This window comes from Gobio gobio (assembly GCF_949357685.1).
Source record: "Gobio gobio genome assembly, chromosome: 14".
NCBI classification, from domain to species: Eukaryota; Metazoa; Chordata; class Actinopteri; order Cypriniformes; family Gobionidae; genus Gobio; species Gobio gobio.
Genome location: NC_137107.1, coordinates 35,905,119 through 35,922,868, shown reverse-complemented (window position 1 = coordinate 35,922,868; position 17,750 = coordinate 35,905,119). Strand labels below are relative to the sequence as shown.

Here is a 17,750-nt window from a genome sequence, read left to right as displayed (position 1 = left end):
TGATTTATGTACACTAACATTCATAAGTTTGGTGTCAGTACCATTGTTTTTAAGAAATAATAGCTACTTTACGCATTCAATTGATTAAAAAGTGATAGTAAAGATGTTTGCATTACAACACATTTTTTTTATTTAAAATAAATGCAGGTTTTTTTGTACTTTCTACTCATCCAAAAATCATGTTTCCACAAAAATATTGAGCAACACGACCATTTTAAACATTAATAATAATAAGAAATGTTTCTTGAGCAGCAAATCAGCATATTAGAATGATTTCTGAAGGATCATGTGACTGAAGACAGGAGTAATGATGCTTTGACATCCCAGGAATAAATTACATATTTTAAAATATATGTAAAACAGTTATATAAAATTTTAATAATATTTTTGTATTTTTTATCAAATAAATGCAGCCTTTGTGAGCATAAGAGACTTTCAAAACAAAAAAATCTTACTGACACCAAGCTTTTGAACGGTAGTGTAAATAAGTAATAACTGGTTCTGTCAATAATTTTATATAGTGATCTTGACATATGGGAATGTTAAGTATGTCAAAGTAGCAAGTAGGTGACCGTGTGTGTGTGTGTGTGTGTGTGTACAGGTGGACTCACTGTCTTTTGAGTCGTTTAGGGAGTCTTGTTTGACAGGGGTCGGATCGCTCCAGGATCGGTTGAAACTCTTCGCCCTGCGCTCTGCAAATGCTAGTGAAGTGGAGAGATGGTCACACGCACACAACGCCCCATGATCCTCACAGACTGTGGGCCGCAGCACATACAGTACACTCGTACACACCAACAACCACAACACCAGCTACACACACACATTTCTCATATGCTTCAATGTCCATTTCCTCCATTGTCCTTTGCTACACTTGAAACACACAGAAGCAAAATCGACCAATCCTCAATCGTTGTTTCATTGGTTACAATGACACAAAACTGTCAATCATCCTCCATACAAACACACAAACATCCCCAAACTACACATGCGCATGCTAACCTACATTCACAAAGCAATGCATCACATGCACAAACAAAAACACACATGAAACAAACACAAATGGAACTGTGCAGTCAGTCATACTGAATATTCACACATAGACTCACTTTGTGCTTTCATTCTTCTGCTGCCCACCATTCTTAAATGCTTCCGGAAATTCCTAGAAAAAGACAAAAAAAGAGTGAAAGAAGATAAATCAGGTCATCAAGTCATTTTTTTATGGATAAAAGCACAAGAAAACAAACAGCATGTGTGTGACATTTCACCAAAAACCCTTTGCTCTGCAGTAAATAAATCATATCATATCCACGCTTGAAGACGTGAAGAGATTTCCCGTGGGTTATTCAAAAGAGCAAACATATTTTGAAGGCCATATGAAACCCAAGCGCTTCGCTAAATATTTGCACCACGTAGGCTGACGGAGACGCGAGCAGACGTCCTTGCTTGTGTGCACTTCTGTGCAGTATTGAACCAGCAAGTGTGTACTTTCTTTGAGCCATTTGGCATCACTCCAGCTGACTGAGAAAGCAGACGAGAAAAATGCCACTGCAGTAGAGTCTGTCCCACACCTTCAACACGACTCTTACTCTACGCATATCCATGACAACTGTACACTTAATTATAATGGTTGAAACACTAGTAAGGGGTGGACAAACGTGACAGAGAAAACAACAGATGAGAACAACAACAACTGAGAAGACCAAAGCGTTAGGTCAGAAACCTACTCAAATATACAGACAAATAAACATACGCAAATATACAGACGCTGATGTGAATGCTAGGCTAACATATTTCAATCATGCTGTCCTGTTGTACATACCTGTGACGTGTTCTTGTGTTACTGCCATGGTAGATAGTTACCTTTAAAATTTCTGTGCCATTAAAGAACCTATTAAATCAAAATGTGAGTTGTAAGCCTACATGTGTGTTAGCATTGAGGCTAGATACACTATATTGACAAAAGTATTGGGACACCCTTCCAAATCATTGAATTCAGGTGTTCCAATCACTTCCATGGCCACAGGTGTATAAAGTCAAGCACCTAGGCATGCAGACGCTTCTACAAACGTGTGAAAGAATGGGTCACTCTCGGGAGCTCAGTGAATTCAAGTGTGGTACCGTGATAGGTTGCCTCCTGTGCAATAAATTCATTCGTGAAATTTCCTCCCTACTAAATATTCCATGGTTGGCGGTATTATACAGTGGAAGCAATTGGGAACAACAGCCACGAAGGGGTAGGCCACATAAAATCACAAAGCGGGGTCAGCGCATGCTGAGGTGCACAGTGCGCAGAAGTCATCAACTTTCGGCAGAGTCAAAAGCTTCAGACCTCCAAACTTCGTGTGGCCTTCAGATTAGCTCAAGGACAGTGCGTAAAGAGCTTCATGGAATGGATTTCCATGGCCGAGAAGCTGCATCCAAACCTTACGTCACCAAGTGCAATGCAAAGCGTTGGATGCAGTGGTGTAAAGCACACCGCCACTGGACTCTAGAGCAGTGGATACGTGTTCTCTGGAGTGACCAATCATGCTTCTCTGTCTGGCAATCCGATGGACGAGTCTGGGTTTGCCAGGAGAACGTTACTTGCCTGACTGTATTGTGCCAAGTGTAAAGTTTGTTGGAGGGGGGATTATGGTGTGGGGTTGTTTTTCAGGGTTTGTGCTTGGCCCCTTAGTTCCAGCAAAAGGAACTCTTAATGCTTCAGAATACCAAGACATTTTGGACAATTTCATGCTCCCAACTTTGTGGGAACAGTTTGGGGATGGCCCCTTCCTGTTCCAACATGATTTTGCACCAGTGCAGAAAGCAAGGTCCATAAAGACATGGATGAGCGAGTTTGGTATGGAGGAACTTGACCGGCCTGCACAGAGTCCTGACCTCAACCCGATAGAACACCTTTGGGATGAATTAGAGTGGAGACTGCGAGCCAGGCCTTCTTGTCCAAAATGAATGAATGGTCAAAAATGTCCATAAACACACTCCTAAACATTGTGGAAAGCCTTCCTAGAATAGTTGAAGCTGTTATAGCTGCAAATGGTGGGCCAACTCCATATTAAACTCTACGAATTAAGAATGGGATGTCATTCAATTTAATGTGCATGTAAAGGCAGGCATCCCGAAATTTTTGGCAAAATAGTGTATATGCTGGTATATTACTAAATGTTGACAAAACATTTAAGCATTAAAAATGCACAGTCTTTCTAGATGCAAATTTAAAATTATATTGAAATGAATGGGAATGCTAATGGAAAGCTAGCTTTTTTAGTCACACGACTGGCGCAGAGACCAGGAAGGCAAAACTGAACACTGAACTGCATCACAGGCCTGTCAATTATTCATCTGTTTCAAGCCACAAATATTTGCAATCCATATAGAGCACCTGCCGCAGTATTTTATTTACTAAAAAATACTACTGCTTAAGACAGTGATATTAAGATCAAAATTCAGTAAACATCTTGATAATATACTATATACAGGCAAGCAGATGAGCTCAGAATATGAACGCAACATGCAGAACTGCACATTAAATGTTTTCTTTATAAAGGTTTTCTATGGGAAAACGCTTAACATGAAACTTTGCACATTGTGTTCATTATTTTGGTTCATCTACTTGTCTGTACATAGTATGTTTTATTAATTAACTGAATTTGGTCCACCAATATCACTGTGTTAATCCACATTAAGCATTTCTTTATATGATTATCTATGGGAAAATGCTTAATATACAAATTATGCATCATCATTACGGTCGGTGTATACTGAAATTGGTCTTTTAATAGGTCGTACAGTAGTAGTTAGTACAAACCTGGTAGAAATAACTGTCTGGCAGCAGAGAAAAGCCTTGTTTTGCCCTCTAGGTGGGAATAATTTTAACTAAATATGAGAGATCATACAAAATGCATGTCATTTTGATTTAGTACTGTCCTGAATAAGATATTTTACATAAAAATGTTTACATATAGTCCACAAGACAAAACAAACAGCTGAATTTATTATTATGACCCCATTCAAAAGTTTATGAACCATCGTTTCTCAATACTGTGTGTCGTTCCCTGGATGATCCACGGCTGTTTTTTTGTTTTGTGATGGTTGTTCACGAGTCCCTTGTTTGTCCTTAGCAGTTAAACTGCCCAATGTTCTTCAGAAAAATCTTCCAGGTCCTGCAAATTCTTCAGTTTTCCAGCATCTTTTGAATATTTGAACCCTCTCCAGCAGGGACTGTATGATTTTGAGATCCATCTTTTCACACTGAAGACAATTGAGGGACTCAAACACAACTATTAAAAAAGGTTCAAACATTCACTGATGCTCCAGAAGGAAACACAGCGCATATCTAAAATATCTTATTCAGGACAGTACTAAATAAAAATTAATGCATTTTGTATGATCTTATGTTGTTAAAATTATTCACATTTTCACAGATTTTGCAATGCTTTTTCTTGCAACTGTATATTCTCCTGGGACCCAAGAATAGACTTTTGTCAGTAGTGGGCATTATATTTCAGTGAATTTCACCAATTGACATCATACATATCACAGTTTTAAGTCTGGGTGTCCTGTATAGAGCACATTCAGGGCTTTTCAGAGATACCAAATGTTGGGAGGTTTCACAATGATAACTTCTCATTTGTCTTTAAAAATGACTGACATTAATTTAGTGATTAAATTCAGCACTCTTTTGGAAAATGATAATATTTTGTAATTATCTTTTAAATCGGACTCATTTTCAAATTGTTTCTCATAAATCAACATCTCAGGAAAATGTCATAGGATTTTATTTCTAATCAAAATATGACTTTCTGTTACAAAACAGGGCATTGATTTCATACACGTCGACTAGTGGACACCACTTAGAGCATTTATCAGGCATTTTGGGAGCACATCAAGTGAATATGGAAATAAATTATATATCAACATTCCTATGAAATAGCAGATATTATGAAAATGTTGCCAATTTTTACTCCCATTATTACAGTTCTTTTCTCATTACATGCTCTGTTGCACCAAGAACACATTAATATGCAAAATAGATACAGTGTATAGATGTATTGTATTGAATGGGACTACCCATTTATGGACATTTTACCCACATATTGCATAAAGTAAAATGGTATATCGATTCATTCTGTTATATTTTTGAGAATCATCTTTAAACAAAGATGAAAAAAAATCATCTTTAAAAAAAAACACACTCAGTCCTGGAGGGCCGCTGTCCTGCAGAGTTTAGCTGCAACCCCAAATAAACACACCTGAACCAGCTAATCAGTGTCTTACAAGGCCCTAGGTTTGACACTGATTAGCTGGTTCAGGTGTGTTTAATTGGAGTTGGAGCTAAACTCTGCAGGACAACGGCCGTCCAGGACTGAAGCTTGGAACATACTCTGCAAGAACAAAGAAATTTGTTAGTTTTCTCGAGGTGGCAAGAACAAGAACAAAGTTCGTTCTGGCCAGACATTCCATACTTCACGAGAAAAGCAGGTGCCGAACATCTCCGTTTCTCCGCATTAACCCCGCCCACTTTAAAATTCTGACCAATCACACAATAGTTCTCGGACACCCACAAGAAAAAAGTTCTGCTCAGACGATGTGTCGAGAACGAGCTGCGAGAACTCCCAAACCAGGGCTCCGAGAACAAAATTACGTCATTTTGTTCTCATAGCCCTGGGAGCGAGAACTTTTTTCTCTGTTCTTGCGGAGCATGTTGCAGCCTTGAGTGTGGAGACCCCTGCTCTAAACAATGTAATGACATGAAAAAATACTACATTCGAAAAACTGGACTGTATTTGTAATTACACAGAAGCATACTTCAGTGGGGCAAAAAAGTATTTAGTCAGCCACCAATTGTGCAAGTTCTCCCACTTAAAAAGATGAGAGAGGCCTGTCATTTTCATCATAGGTACACTTCAACTATGAGAGACAGAATGAGAAAAAAAAATCCAGAAAAGCACATTGTCTGATTTTTAAAGAATTTATTTGCAAATGATGGTGGAAAATAAGTATTTGGTCAATAACAAAAGTTCATCTCAATACTTTGTTATATACCCTTTGTTTGCAATGACAAAGGTCAAACGTTTTCTGTAAGTCTCCACAAGGTTTTTACACACTGTTGCTGGTAGTTTGGCCCATTCCTCCATGCAGATCTCCTCTACAGCAGTGATGTTTTGGGGCTGTCGCTGGGAAACACGGATTTTCAACTTCCTCCAAAGATTTTCTATGGGGTTGAGATCTGGAGACTGGCTAGGCCACTCCAGGACCTTGAAATGCTTCATACGAAGCCACTCCTTCGTTGCCCGGGCGGTGTGTTTGGGATCATGGTCATGCTGAAAGACCCAGCCACGTTTCATCTTCAATGCCCTTGCTGATGGAAGGAGGTTTTTACTCAAAATCTCACGATACATGGCCCCATTCATACTTTACCTTACACGGATCAGTCGTCCTGGCCCCTTTGCAGTTAAACAGCCCCAAAGCATGATGTCTCCACCCCATGCTTCACAGTAGCTATGGTGTTCTTTGGATGCAACTCAGCATTCTTTCTTCCTCCAAACACGACAAGTTGAGTTTTTACCAAAAAGTTCTATTTTGGTTTCATCTAACCATATGACATTCTCCCAATCCTCTTCTGGATCATCCAAATGCTCTATAGCAAACTTCAGATGGGCCTGGACATGTACTGGATTAAGCGGGGGGACACGTCTGGCACTGCAGGATTTGAGTCCCTGGAGGCGTAGTGTGTTACTGATGGTAGCCTTTGTTACTTTGGTCCCAGCTCTCTGCAGGTCATTCACTAGGTCCCCCCGTGTGGTTCTGGGATTTTTGCTCACCGTTATTGTGATCATTTTGACCCCACGGGGTGAGATCTTGCGTGGAGCCCCAGGTCGTCAGTGGTCTTGTATGTCTTCCATTTTGTCTTCCAAACTCTTAAACAAGAAGTTACAGGTCTTTGAGAGGCAGAAATTTTGCTTTTTTTTGTAGGTGACCAAATACTTATTTTCCACCATCTTTAAAAATCAGACAATGTGATTTTCTGGATTCTTTTTTCTCATTCTGTCTCTCATAGTTGAAGTGTACCTATGATGAAAATTACAGGCCTCTCTCATCTTTTTAAGTGGGAGAACTTGCACAATTGGTGGCTGACTAAATACTTTTTTCCCCACTGTATATACTGTCAAGAAGCAAGTTCATCATCAAAGGCGATATACTGTATGATCTGACAGAATGCAACATTAGATGCACTGTATGTTTCTTTAGAGCAACTCATCTCCTAAATTTGTTAGCAATGAGAATTATGAGAATACTGCTGAACGTTCATCTACTAAACAACAGCCTGAAAAAGTAGACTGACTGTAAAAGAAGACTCGTTTATGCTAATGCACTTATAGCACCCATTTTGGCAATGCTGAGATTGTAACGCATTCTTGCATTATGCATTTGAACACATTTCAGAACATTTTCATCTACACATGAAATCAAGCAGTTGCGTACTTATGCACTTTTCTAAGCCATTTTGTCCACACTGAAAATTCCAACAAGAAAAAGTGCACTTTATACCAGTTGATGCACTTAATTAACTGAAAAAAATGAATTGTGGACACCTTATATGCACTCAACAGTCGCAGCTTTACATAGGTGGCCAGATGGGAGGGGCCATCAGACTCCGATGGATGACAAAATGACCTTTTATACCTCAAACATCAGTGCATTGTACATCACTTGGGATGCAACTTATAATTTGGACCTTATAGTTCTTGTTCAAACACTCTTGGCAGAAATGCAGCGATACACATGGCTAGCGCACTGTGGAAGCATATCCTGATTATCCAGTGCATTGTGTAGGAAAATGTAATTTCAGAATTGTATTGAGTCTGTTTCAGGGTTTTTCACAATGTGTCCTGTTTTTTGACATAATTACATTGTAGATCATGACTAATTGGAAGGGAAGTAATGAGGAGACAGGAAGAGTGAAGCAGACACAGGAGAGGAAGAGAGAAAAAATGCTCTGTTTACACATGTGACAGAGCTGTGCCCACCTGTGAGAGGAGGGCGATATGGAGAAGTCTCCTTTTTCTGTCCGTCTTACGGCCTATTTACTCCCACGTGCATTAGAGAGAGAGAGGGAGAGATAGATAGAGAGAGAGAAACCTCCCTCGCCCCCGCAGCTGAGGATGAGTCACAGCCTTTCTTCTCCATTGTCTCTTTGCATTCTCTTACTCTCTCTGTCCCATGTCTGCAATCACTGCTCCTCTATTAGCTCTTTAATTTCATCACCACCTCTCACACGCTGTTAAATAATTATATTTCCTCAACCATTAATATTTCACCAAAAATTTAAATTCTGTCATCATTTCCTCACCCTCATGTTGTTCCAAACCCACTTTCTTTATTTTGGAGAGGCTGCTCACTGCAGAGCCAGTGGGTGGAGCTTGACGTCCAGCTTTCAATTCACTGGATGCAATGGGTGGAGCTAGATTGTCCACACCCTAATCCTGTACACCTATCGCTCAACATAACTAGGCACGATTGGTCGATACAATCGACTGCGTCGACGGTGTTTAGTCGACGTCAATATTTTTAGTCGACTGGGTAACGTTAAGTTGGGTACGATATGAAATTATATTAGTACCGGTCCTTTAAAAATGACAGCACTCTAATAAGAGCAGCATTTCTTAATTCGCGTCGATGTGTGACAGCAGAAGTGAGGACGTGTGTTTGAGCTCTGCTTCCACCGTTCACTAAACAATGGAAGCAGAACAGATAAATATAAGCTCAGGAAAAAGAAAGCAACAGAAAAGATGAATCAGATGAATATGATGCTGGTAGCACAATCTGATAGGCAGCATTTTTTTGCTGTCGAATTGTGCAACCTACTGTTTTAATGGGAGGTAGCGAAATGTGACAAGGTGGGACAAATCGACAGAAAACTGGGACGTGCTCCCGCGCGGTGCCGGACTCTGATCTGAAGCGCGCGCAGCCGCGCACACACCTTTCACTCAGACAGATCGTGACGCCAGTTTCGCAAATTATTGGGTTTGAATGGTAAAAAATATTCGGGTAAACTCTGTCGGATATGTCTTTAGTTAACGTATACAGAGTTGAATGAGAAATCGGGTGTTACAATGAATTTGGTCCGTGCAGCTCTTAAAGGGCCGGACCTAATATTCTTTGTGAAGCAGGGCAGGGCAGGGCAGGGCAGGAACACGCCGGCCAAGTAAGTTTTTAGTTTTTTTTAACCCTAAAATAATGATAAAACAATGAATAGTAAGTTCTGTCATATTATTCAAGTACTTTTACAGGGTTTTTTTTTGCCATGGTATCGATTCAGTATCGGTATTGAGCTATTTTAGTCTTGTATTGTATCAAAGTCACAATTTTGGTATTGTGACAACACTATTCTATATAAAACGTATTTGCTGATATTCTCTTTTTTTTGTTATGTTGGTTTACAAATTCGTACCTTTTTACATTTTTAATCTTTTAGTTTTACATTTTGTCAAGGGCTTGTTTACATTTACTTGTCTTTATAGTACAATACTGAAGGCCAACGTTGCAAGTTAAATTAAATGTTTTTAAGTAAACTTGTTGAAAATTATTGTGATAAATTAGTCGATAGATTAATCGACAAATTAGTCGATAGATTAATCGATATAAAAATAGTCGTTAGTGGCAGCCCTAAACTCCACCCATCCAAGAGAGGTGGAGCTAGGCGTCATTTGGATCTGCAGTTAGCACCACTTGCTATTTTGTGGATCATGGAAAGCAATATTTCACTATTTAAACCAAAATTAGGATTTATTGAAATACACTATGTGTATTATATTATTACTATCTTGGGTGCTCTTCTACATACTCTATAATGAATGGTGACTGGAATGATCACACTTCAAAAAAACATGAAAAGCACCATAAATTTGCCATATAAAGTTGTCCTCTGGTATAAAACAGATTTAAAGAATTGGAATATAGCGAACAAGTTGTATGAATGAACTTTATAGTGTTTTACATGCCATTTTTGAAGCTTGACAGTCCCCGTTTATAGTATGAAAAAGAGCAGCCTGGACATTACGTTCTATGGAAGAAAGTCATACAGATTTCGAACGATATGAGGACAAATTTCTAATTCAGGTGAACAATCCCTTTTAGTGGAAGCTCAGTAGGGTCGGACTATGTGTTATCTCATGTCACCTCATCTTCAAGCAATTACTCAGGTGTTTTTCCACACCACATTGTCTTTCCCCTACAGCAGCTGTGCATTGTGGGAGACATCTGGCTGGTTGCTCCAGACTGCTGTCCAATATGACCTCTCCGGCTCCCAGTTGTCCCCACCCACAGAAGCCGCTCTGATTAGGTAATTTTATTCTTGCCTTGTCTTCCACTCATTCAGATTCACACTCTCCTTTCATCTCTCTCCCTTTCATTATCTCTCTGTCCTTCCCTCATTCTCCTGAATGTATGATTGCAGTCTATCATTTGTCTCATGGGGTTGACTTTCTAGAGACGCATCACACCACCCCAGTCCAACAATACACTCCTGAATCATCTGTTACTGTGCTACTGTGACCATCTGGTCCTGTTTCAATTATCCCTGATCCTTAGAGAGGACTCTGAATGAAACATACTGGCTAAAAAACAAAGGCCAAACAATCTATAAAAAAAGCAGCTATATTGATTATATAAAGATTATGCTAATAGATCAGATCAATATGCTTTATCTGTACTGTTATGCAATATGCTTTTCCCTGTGGCTTTTCAGAGGCTTAGAAATGATAAAATGTGTGTGTGGAGGGGATTATAAATCTTATCAGCATGACTCATGAATATTAACTAGGTGACGTAATGCTCATCCAGTAGTCATAACCGATTTGCTGAAAATCAAGTAACTAGCCAAATTAGGATTACTGCTTACTGAGTTAATTGAATGCTGATATAACCGGTTGGCTCAAGCTGCACCAAGGCGTAGTTCGAAAAGCAAAATATAATAAAAAAAAGAAATAAAAAAAAAAGAATATATATATATACAATTTTATTTACCCCAAACATCAATTATCACTCTAAAAAACTTTTTGTACATTTATTTGCATTATAACACGTTTATTTCAATTCAAGTCCACTTGTTTTACGGAATTCATCTGAACATCGGTGACATGGTTTAGTATTGGGAATGTCTATAATATCTCTTGTGGTCATGTTTACATTGGTTTGGTCATTTTCCAATAACCCCCTATTTCTGAGGTTACAAGCAACTGCATTTTCCTCTCAACTTGCATAGTTCAGTCAACACCTCAGTTGAACAACACTAAGAAAGTTAGTTTGTGACTGCAAAACAAAAAGCAATGTTAAGGTTTGTTGTAACCGTGTAACCAATCGAATCTGACTCAACCCAACCGCACAGCAAATTAGGGGCTAACCTGCCGAGGATGGATGGATGGATGGATAGATAGATAGATAGATAGATAGATAGATAGATAGATAGATAGATAGATAGATAGATAGATAGATAGATAGATAGATAGATAGATAGATAGATAGATAGATAGATAGATAGATAGATAGATAGATAGATAGATAGATAGATAGATAGATAGATAGATAGATAGATAGATAGATAGATAGATAGATAGAGACATAGATAGAGACATAGATAGAGTCATAGATAGAGTCATAGATATATAGACATAGATAGATAGACACATAGACAGACAGACACTGTACTGCTTCCAAATAGGGCTGTACTGCCAAAGCTCTTTCTCTGTCTGACAGGAATAAAGGCAGCGATAAATGACAGGCCCGCAACAAAGTACCTCTGGATGACGGCAGCTGACTCCACCTCATTCTTTCTCCTCTTTCTCCGGAAAACCCTGCCAGGAGGTGACACAACTTTAATGGCAGAGAGGGCAAGGCTCACTTGAGTGCGGTTAGAGGTTAGAGCCATGCTCATGAAGGGGCATTGTTAGCCTGGGGTTAAGCAGGAAGAGCTCCTTCTGGGCAAATAAAGGTTCAGCTACGAGCAGAGCTTTGGATTGGATTAAAGTATAAATGAACGGGACTCTTGCCGACACAGGCTTTATTTATTGTTGATGTTTTGATAAGAGAATATCTTGATCCTTCCTGATAACATACCTAACTGCATCACCTATGGATTGAAATTCAATCCAGATACTCAATATCTCCTTTATTTTAATGAAATAAAAGATGTAGTTAAGTAAATAAATAAAAGAGTTACAACTGCAATTCAACATGCAAACCATACCAAATTGTCCCGTGGGGCACTCAACATTTCTAGATTATCAACTCAAGTCAAAAGATGATCGGCATCAGCATCTGTCAGCATTTCTAAACCATCCAAGACAACTACATCTCTGTCTCTTGCTGAGGTAATCAGAATTATCCCAGACCAGCCTATCAAATGTTTCTCAGAGCTATTTCCTGAATCAAAACGCATCGCTGCATTACACACCACTAAAGCAACATCATCAATCTTCCCCTCAGGTTTTCAAACCAAGCGCAATGTGATTCTTTTATACATCAAGGTAAAATCATTTTACTTCAGTTTCATCTTCGTGACAGCGGTGAAATGACAGTTTCCTTTGAGCTACCCTGGGAAAATTCAATAAGTGTTTGTTTCATAGACGTAAAGTGCGATTTTAAACAGGTTTGTGTTTTTCCTCACACAATTTGAAATTATAGAGCAATTACAGAAAAAAAGTACCTCAGAGATCCTCAGAAAATTCTAATCCTGTCCAGATAGAAATGTCTGTGATTGCAGTTTTTTTTTCTCCTTAGCTTCTTTTCATTTATTTCAAAGACTAAATATTGTAAATAAAGCTGAAGTGGTGGGACTGGAGGGATGGTGGGGCGGGCCGTGGTGCAGAAGCTAGCGTTTGACATCACACGCTGTCATTTTGTGACATTTAAAGGGTACAAAAGGGATACTCACGAAATCCTGTAGAGCAGAGAAGCGAGGCAGACATAAAGGAGAGAGAAAGATAGACAGAATGCTTAGATAACAACCACATTTGAAGAAAGTGTGTGTGGTCATTGTGTACTTGTCGGCTCTCTGAGTCAGTTTGACAGTAAATGTCACTAAATGAATGTGTGTTAGAGGCGAGACACCTGTTGTGCCATCTGTACTTGAGGTCAGTATAGGCTTCAAACTTCAGTGTGTTTGTGTGTTCATGTTTTTCTATCCCAGTAGGGACTTTAACCTGAATGCACACTGACTCATGGGGACCTAAATTGAGGTCCCCATGAGGAAACAAGCTTATAAATCAATACAGAATTCATTTTTTTGAAAATGTAAAAATGCTGAAAGTTTTGTGTGATGGGTAGGTTTAGAGGTAGGGTTAGTGTACGGGGATAGAATATACCGTTTGTACAGTATAAAAAACATTACGTCTATGGAGAGTCCCCACAAAGATAGTGAACCAAAGGTGTGTGCTTGTGTGTGTAATGAAGTGAGTACTCACGCCTGCATGGTCGTGGTAGCAGTCTGAAAGCTGAACATGTTTTCTTTAGGGAACCAACTGTTATCGTCTGGTTAGAAACAGACATAGGGACCACATTAGTATGGTTGAAATGATGCATCTGAATGTATGAATTATGTCAAACTGAACAAACATATACAGTAGCCCCAAAAAGTATTTGGATTGCACGAGCCACACTCAGTAATCGCCTAGAAATGCACCCTAGCGGCAGCAAATTAAATTTTCAGCCAGGGCGTCTAGCAACTCTCCGTTGGCTTGCGAGCTGGAAAAACCAAACTCTGGTCAGGCCAATCACATCGTGTATAGAGTTGGTGGGCGGGCTTAAAGGGTTAGTTCACCCAAAAATGAAAATTCTGTCATTATTTACTTACCCTCATGTCGTTCGACACCCGTAAGATCTCCATTCATCTTCGGAACACAAATGAAGATATTTTAATTGAAATCTGATCGCTCAGAAAGGCCTCCATTGCCACAATGCACGGTTCACTCTCAAGACCCTTAAAAGGTACTAAAGACGTCGTTACAAAGTCCATCTCACTACAGTGGTTCTACAATAACTTTATAAAGCGACGAGAATAGTTTTTGTGCGCAAAAAAAACCTAAATAACGACTTATATAGTGATGACCGATTTCAAAATAATGCATCATGAAGCTTCAAAGCGTTATGAATCAGCGAGTCGAATCATGATTCGGATCGCGTGTCAAACCGCCAAACTGCTGAAATCAGTTGACTTTGGCGATTCAAACCGCTGAATCGACTCACTGATTCATAACGCTTCGAAGTTTCATGATGCCTTGTTTTGAAATCGGATATCACGATATAAGTCGTTATTGAGGGTTTTTTTGCGCACAAAAACTATTCTCGTCACTTTATAAAGTTATTGTAGAACCACTGTAAAGGGATGGACTTTGTAACGACGTCTTTAGTACTTTTTATGGGTCTTGAGAGTGTAAAGTGCATTGTGCCAATGGAGGCCTTTCTGAGCGATCGGATTTCAACTAAAATATCTTCATTTGTGTTCCGAAGATGAACGGAGGTCTTACAGGTGTCGAACGACATGAGGGTAAGTAATTAATGACAGAATTTTCATTTTTGGGTGAACTAACCCTTTAACATAATGACGGCAGAGTTGCGGCGGTTCCACATGCTACTTGAAAACAAAGAAGCTGGCGAACAGCAGTCTTTCCAATCGGCTTTGGCTGCGACTCTGGAAGACTTGGAGTTAAGCTTTTCTTTGAGAAAAGAACAAAGAACGGCCCTGAAGTTATTCTTAAAAAAGGAAGATGTGTTCGGAGTTTTGCCGACCAGATAAGGCGAAAGTTTAATCTATCAACTAGCTCCGCTTCACCTTCTTCGTTGCTCTGGTTGGTTGTAGCGCTATCCTATTGCGTGCAGAGGGAATTTGAAAGACAACCGTTTATCCCGCCCCTCGGATTGAGCCCTACCAATGGTGTGTTCCCAGACCCAACATCTTGATGTGGGTCTGGCTTGTACAGGCCAACACTCAGTAAGAAATGTAGGAATTTCACTGCACTAGACACAATATCAAAGCAAATCAGCACCCAAATTATGCTAGCTTTACTATTCTCAGCTATTTTTGATGTTACATTTAGAAGTCAATTTGCACAGAAAATCAAGTTGACTTGTCCCTTTAATTTAATTTTTTTTATAACAAAAGCCCCCCTCCAAAAAAACCCGCACTTGTGATAGAAGTATTTAGTGCCAGTGAAATGTAAAGCTCAAAATATTTAACAAATCTGCAAAAACGTCTTTTATTTGAGCTATAATGCTGTCTAAATTGTCATTTTTGTGCTAGGTCTACTGTTCTAGACTACTGAAATTCTAGTTATTCATCAAGGATTCATCCTTGTATCTGTGGGTTGTTGGCAGTACATCAAAAGAGACATGTTGTCAGGTAAAGATGACTTGTTTCTCTCTGGTTTTCAATTGTCAGACCTTATTAATGTACGCAAACAAGAAAGAGACGTTTATGTCTGTCTGCTGATTCAAGGCTACTGGAAAACTACCTTCTTAACTTGATGTTGAAAGGTTCTGACTTTGCTCAGAGTTAGTATGTTAACATGTAGTCTGTGATATTTAAGTACCATGGCTGTATTGAGGTATTTTCCAAAGTTGTATATAATAAAGGATTTGAAATAATTGGCTATTAACTCCACTTTGGTGCTGCAAGAATATTGCATAATGCCCCAATAACCAACTTCTCTCATCTGAGCTGCCTCAGCGGTCAAATAACACTTGTCAATGCCAAAATGTCAGAGATGACCAATCAAATCAAATTACGTGGGCTTTATGTTCAATGAAGCTGCTGATGAAGAGTGTGAATTCCAGCGAAACGCTTCAGTTAACAGTCATAAAGTGTGAGATAAGATCTAAGTAGCTAAAATTAAACATTTAATGATTGACAGCTTTTAATTTCACCATTTTGAATTGAAAATATATAATTTATGCGATTCATGTAATCTAAACCCTATGTTTACTTTCTTCACTGACACAGATGAAAATGTATCAATCAAAGCTCAGCTTTGGGAGGGGAAGAGATGCAGAGTAAGATAAGCAGATTGAGAGAAATAGAAGAAATAGACAGAAGGTGATGGAGATGAGAGAGGAAGAACAGGTTTTGACTGGAAGTTATGCTACTGCCCACTGACATGGTTTTAAAACTATTATCATATTTTTTTGGCCTTGAAACGCCTTAAAGGTCCCATGGCATGAAATTTTCATTTTATGAGGTTTTTCAACATTAATATGAGTTCCCCTAGCCTGAATATTGTCCCCAAGTGGATAGAAATGTTGATCGGTGTAAAACCGAGTTCTGGCTGTCTTTCTCTGCCTTTGAGAAAATGACAGGCCAGACTAGCCAATCCTGAAGTCTCCTGGTTTGACGTCCAAGCAGGCACGGTTTCCTCCCTTTCCTCCGCCCAGAGAATCTGGCACGCCCATGCAAACGCTCGTCGAGAGATCATTGCATCATTGCTTGTGAACGAGTGAACGCTGGCAGTTTCTCAGTGTTTGGATGTACAAATGAAAACAGAAGTCTTTTTTCAGTTCCTTCTGATCTGTGATCAGTGATTTCTGATGTGTAGCTAATTATTTATTATTCGTGCACACAATGCGGCTTCTCTCTCTCCAGACAGAACGGTGTTTTCGTGTTTTATATCTTGTGAGTCAGTGTTTTTGTACGTCCTCGTCGCGTCTATCGGTTCTAAAATGTGCATACAGTCATGAGTTTCTGCTCAACATCAGCAGAGATAAACCTCACACACGCCGAAGCTCGGCCTTCAACATCCCCGACCCACAGTACTGCATCTGGCCCACAGCGGAGGCACCAAACGCGGCGTGAGATTAAGCAGAAGGGGGGTAAGCTTGAGCATATCCGGGCTAGCCAGCCTAGCCCCACAATAAACTGGATTACATCCGATTACTGCTGTTGTGTCTTTGTTTGCGCTGTGTACTCAACGCGCGTCACTGACGCTTTTATTTTATTTTAAAAATAATGCTATTATCAACACTTACTTTTAACTCGTTCATCTCGACAGCTGTAATGGTACTTTGCATGTGTTACAAAGTTGGTAGAATAATGATGAAGAGACGGACTCGGTGTGACTGTTTATTCAGAACTCTCAGATACAAACACAATAAACTCGCGCTGACTGACAGCGCTCTCATAACTCAGTAGTTACTATAAATAACTTTGTTAGCAATCGCTGAGCTCAGTCTCTGATACATTAGTGATGTCCGGTTCGCGAACGATCTTTCTTTTGAACCAGTTCTTTTTAGTGAACCGAATCAGTTCACCAAATCGGACTGAATCGTTCTAAACGGTTCGCGTCTCCAGTCAGCGCTGATCCATAATTTACTAAAGTTACTAACTTTCTGACATGAGTGACAGTCCCTCCGACTAGAAATAGACTAATAACCTAAAGTATATGCTGTAACTAAAACAGTTCAGACATGCTGAGAACTGATGTGAAGTGAACACAGGTCCATCCGTCTCCCTGGCAGACTCGTGCCTGCTCGTGCCTCGATAAACCACGCCCCCTCCGCTCATATAAAATGCAAAGATGTCAGCCAATCACAACAGTGGGCGTTTTTACTGAAGTCTCACAGCAGACACGCCTCTTGAAGCAGGGCATTCAGCCACAGGGCAAACAGCAGTATAGAAAAAATGCCTTTTATTTCTAAATTATGACATTTTATGATGTAAAAGTCATACTAACAATATAAGTACAGCTCAGGAAACATTATAAAAT

General features: G+C 39.5%; 1 protein-coding gene across 1 annotated transcript in view; it reads right to left on the bottom strand.

Annotated features, from left to right (window-relative positions):
* Positions 1-17,750, bottom strand: part of nsmfa (NMDA receptor synaptonuclear signaling and neuronal migration factor a) — a gene marked incomplete at its 3' end in the record, with an annotated part of 43,401 nt that overhangs the window by 13,927 nt on the left and 11,724 nt on the right. Inside the window, exons 5-7 of the mRNA XM_079834956.1 lie at positions 13,461-13,527; positions 1,107-1,159; positions 612-701 (exon numbers count right to left, since the gene is read on the bottom strand). Of these exons, the coding sequence (XP_079691082.1) occupies positions 612-701; positions 1,107-1,159; positions 13,461-13,527 (210 nt within the window). The remainder of the gene's footprint in view (positions 1-611; positions 702-1,106; positions 1,160-13,460; positions 13,528-17,750) is intronic.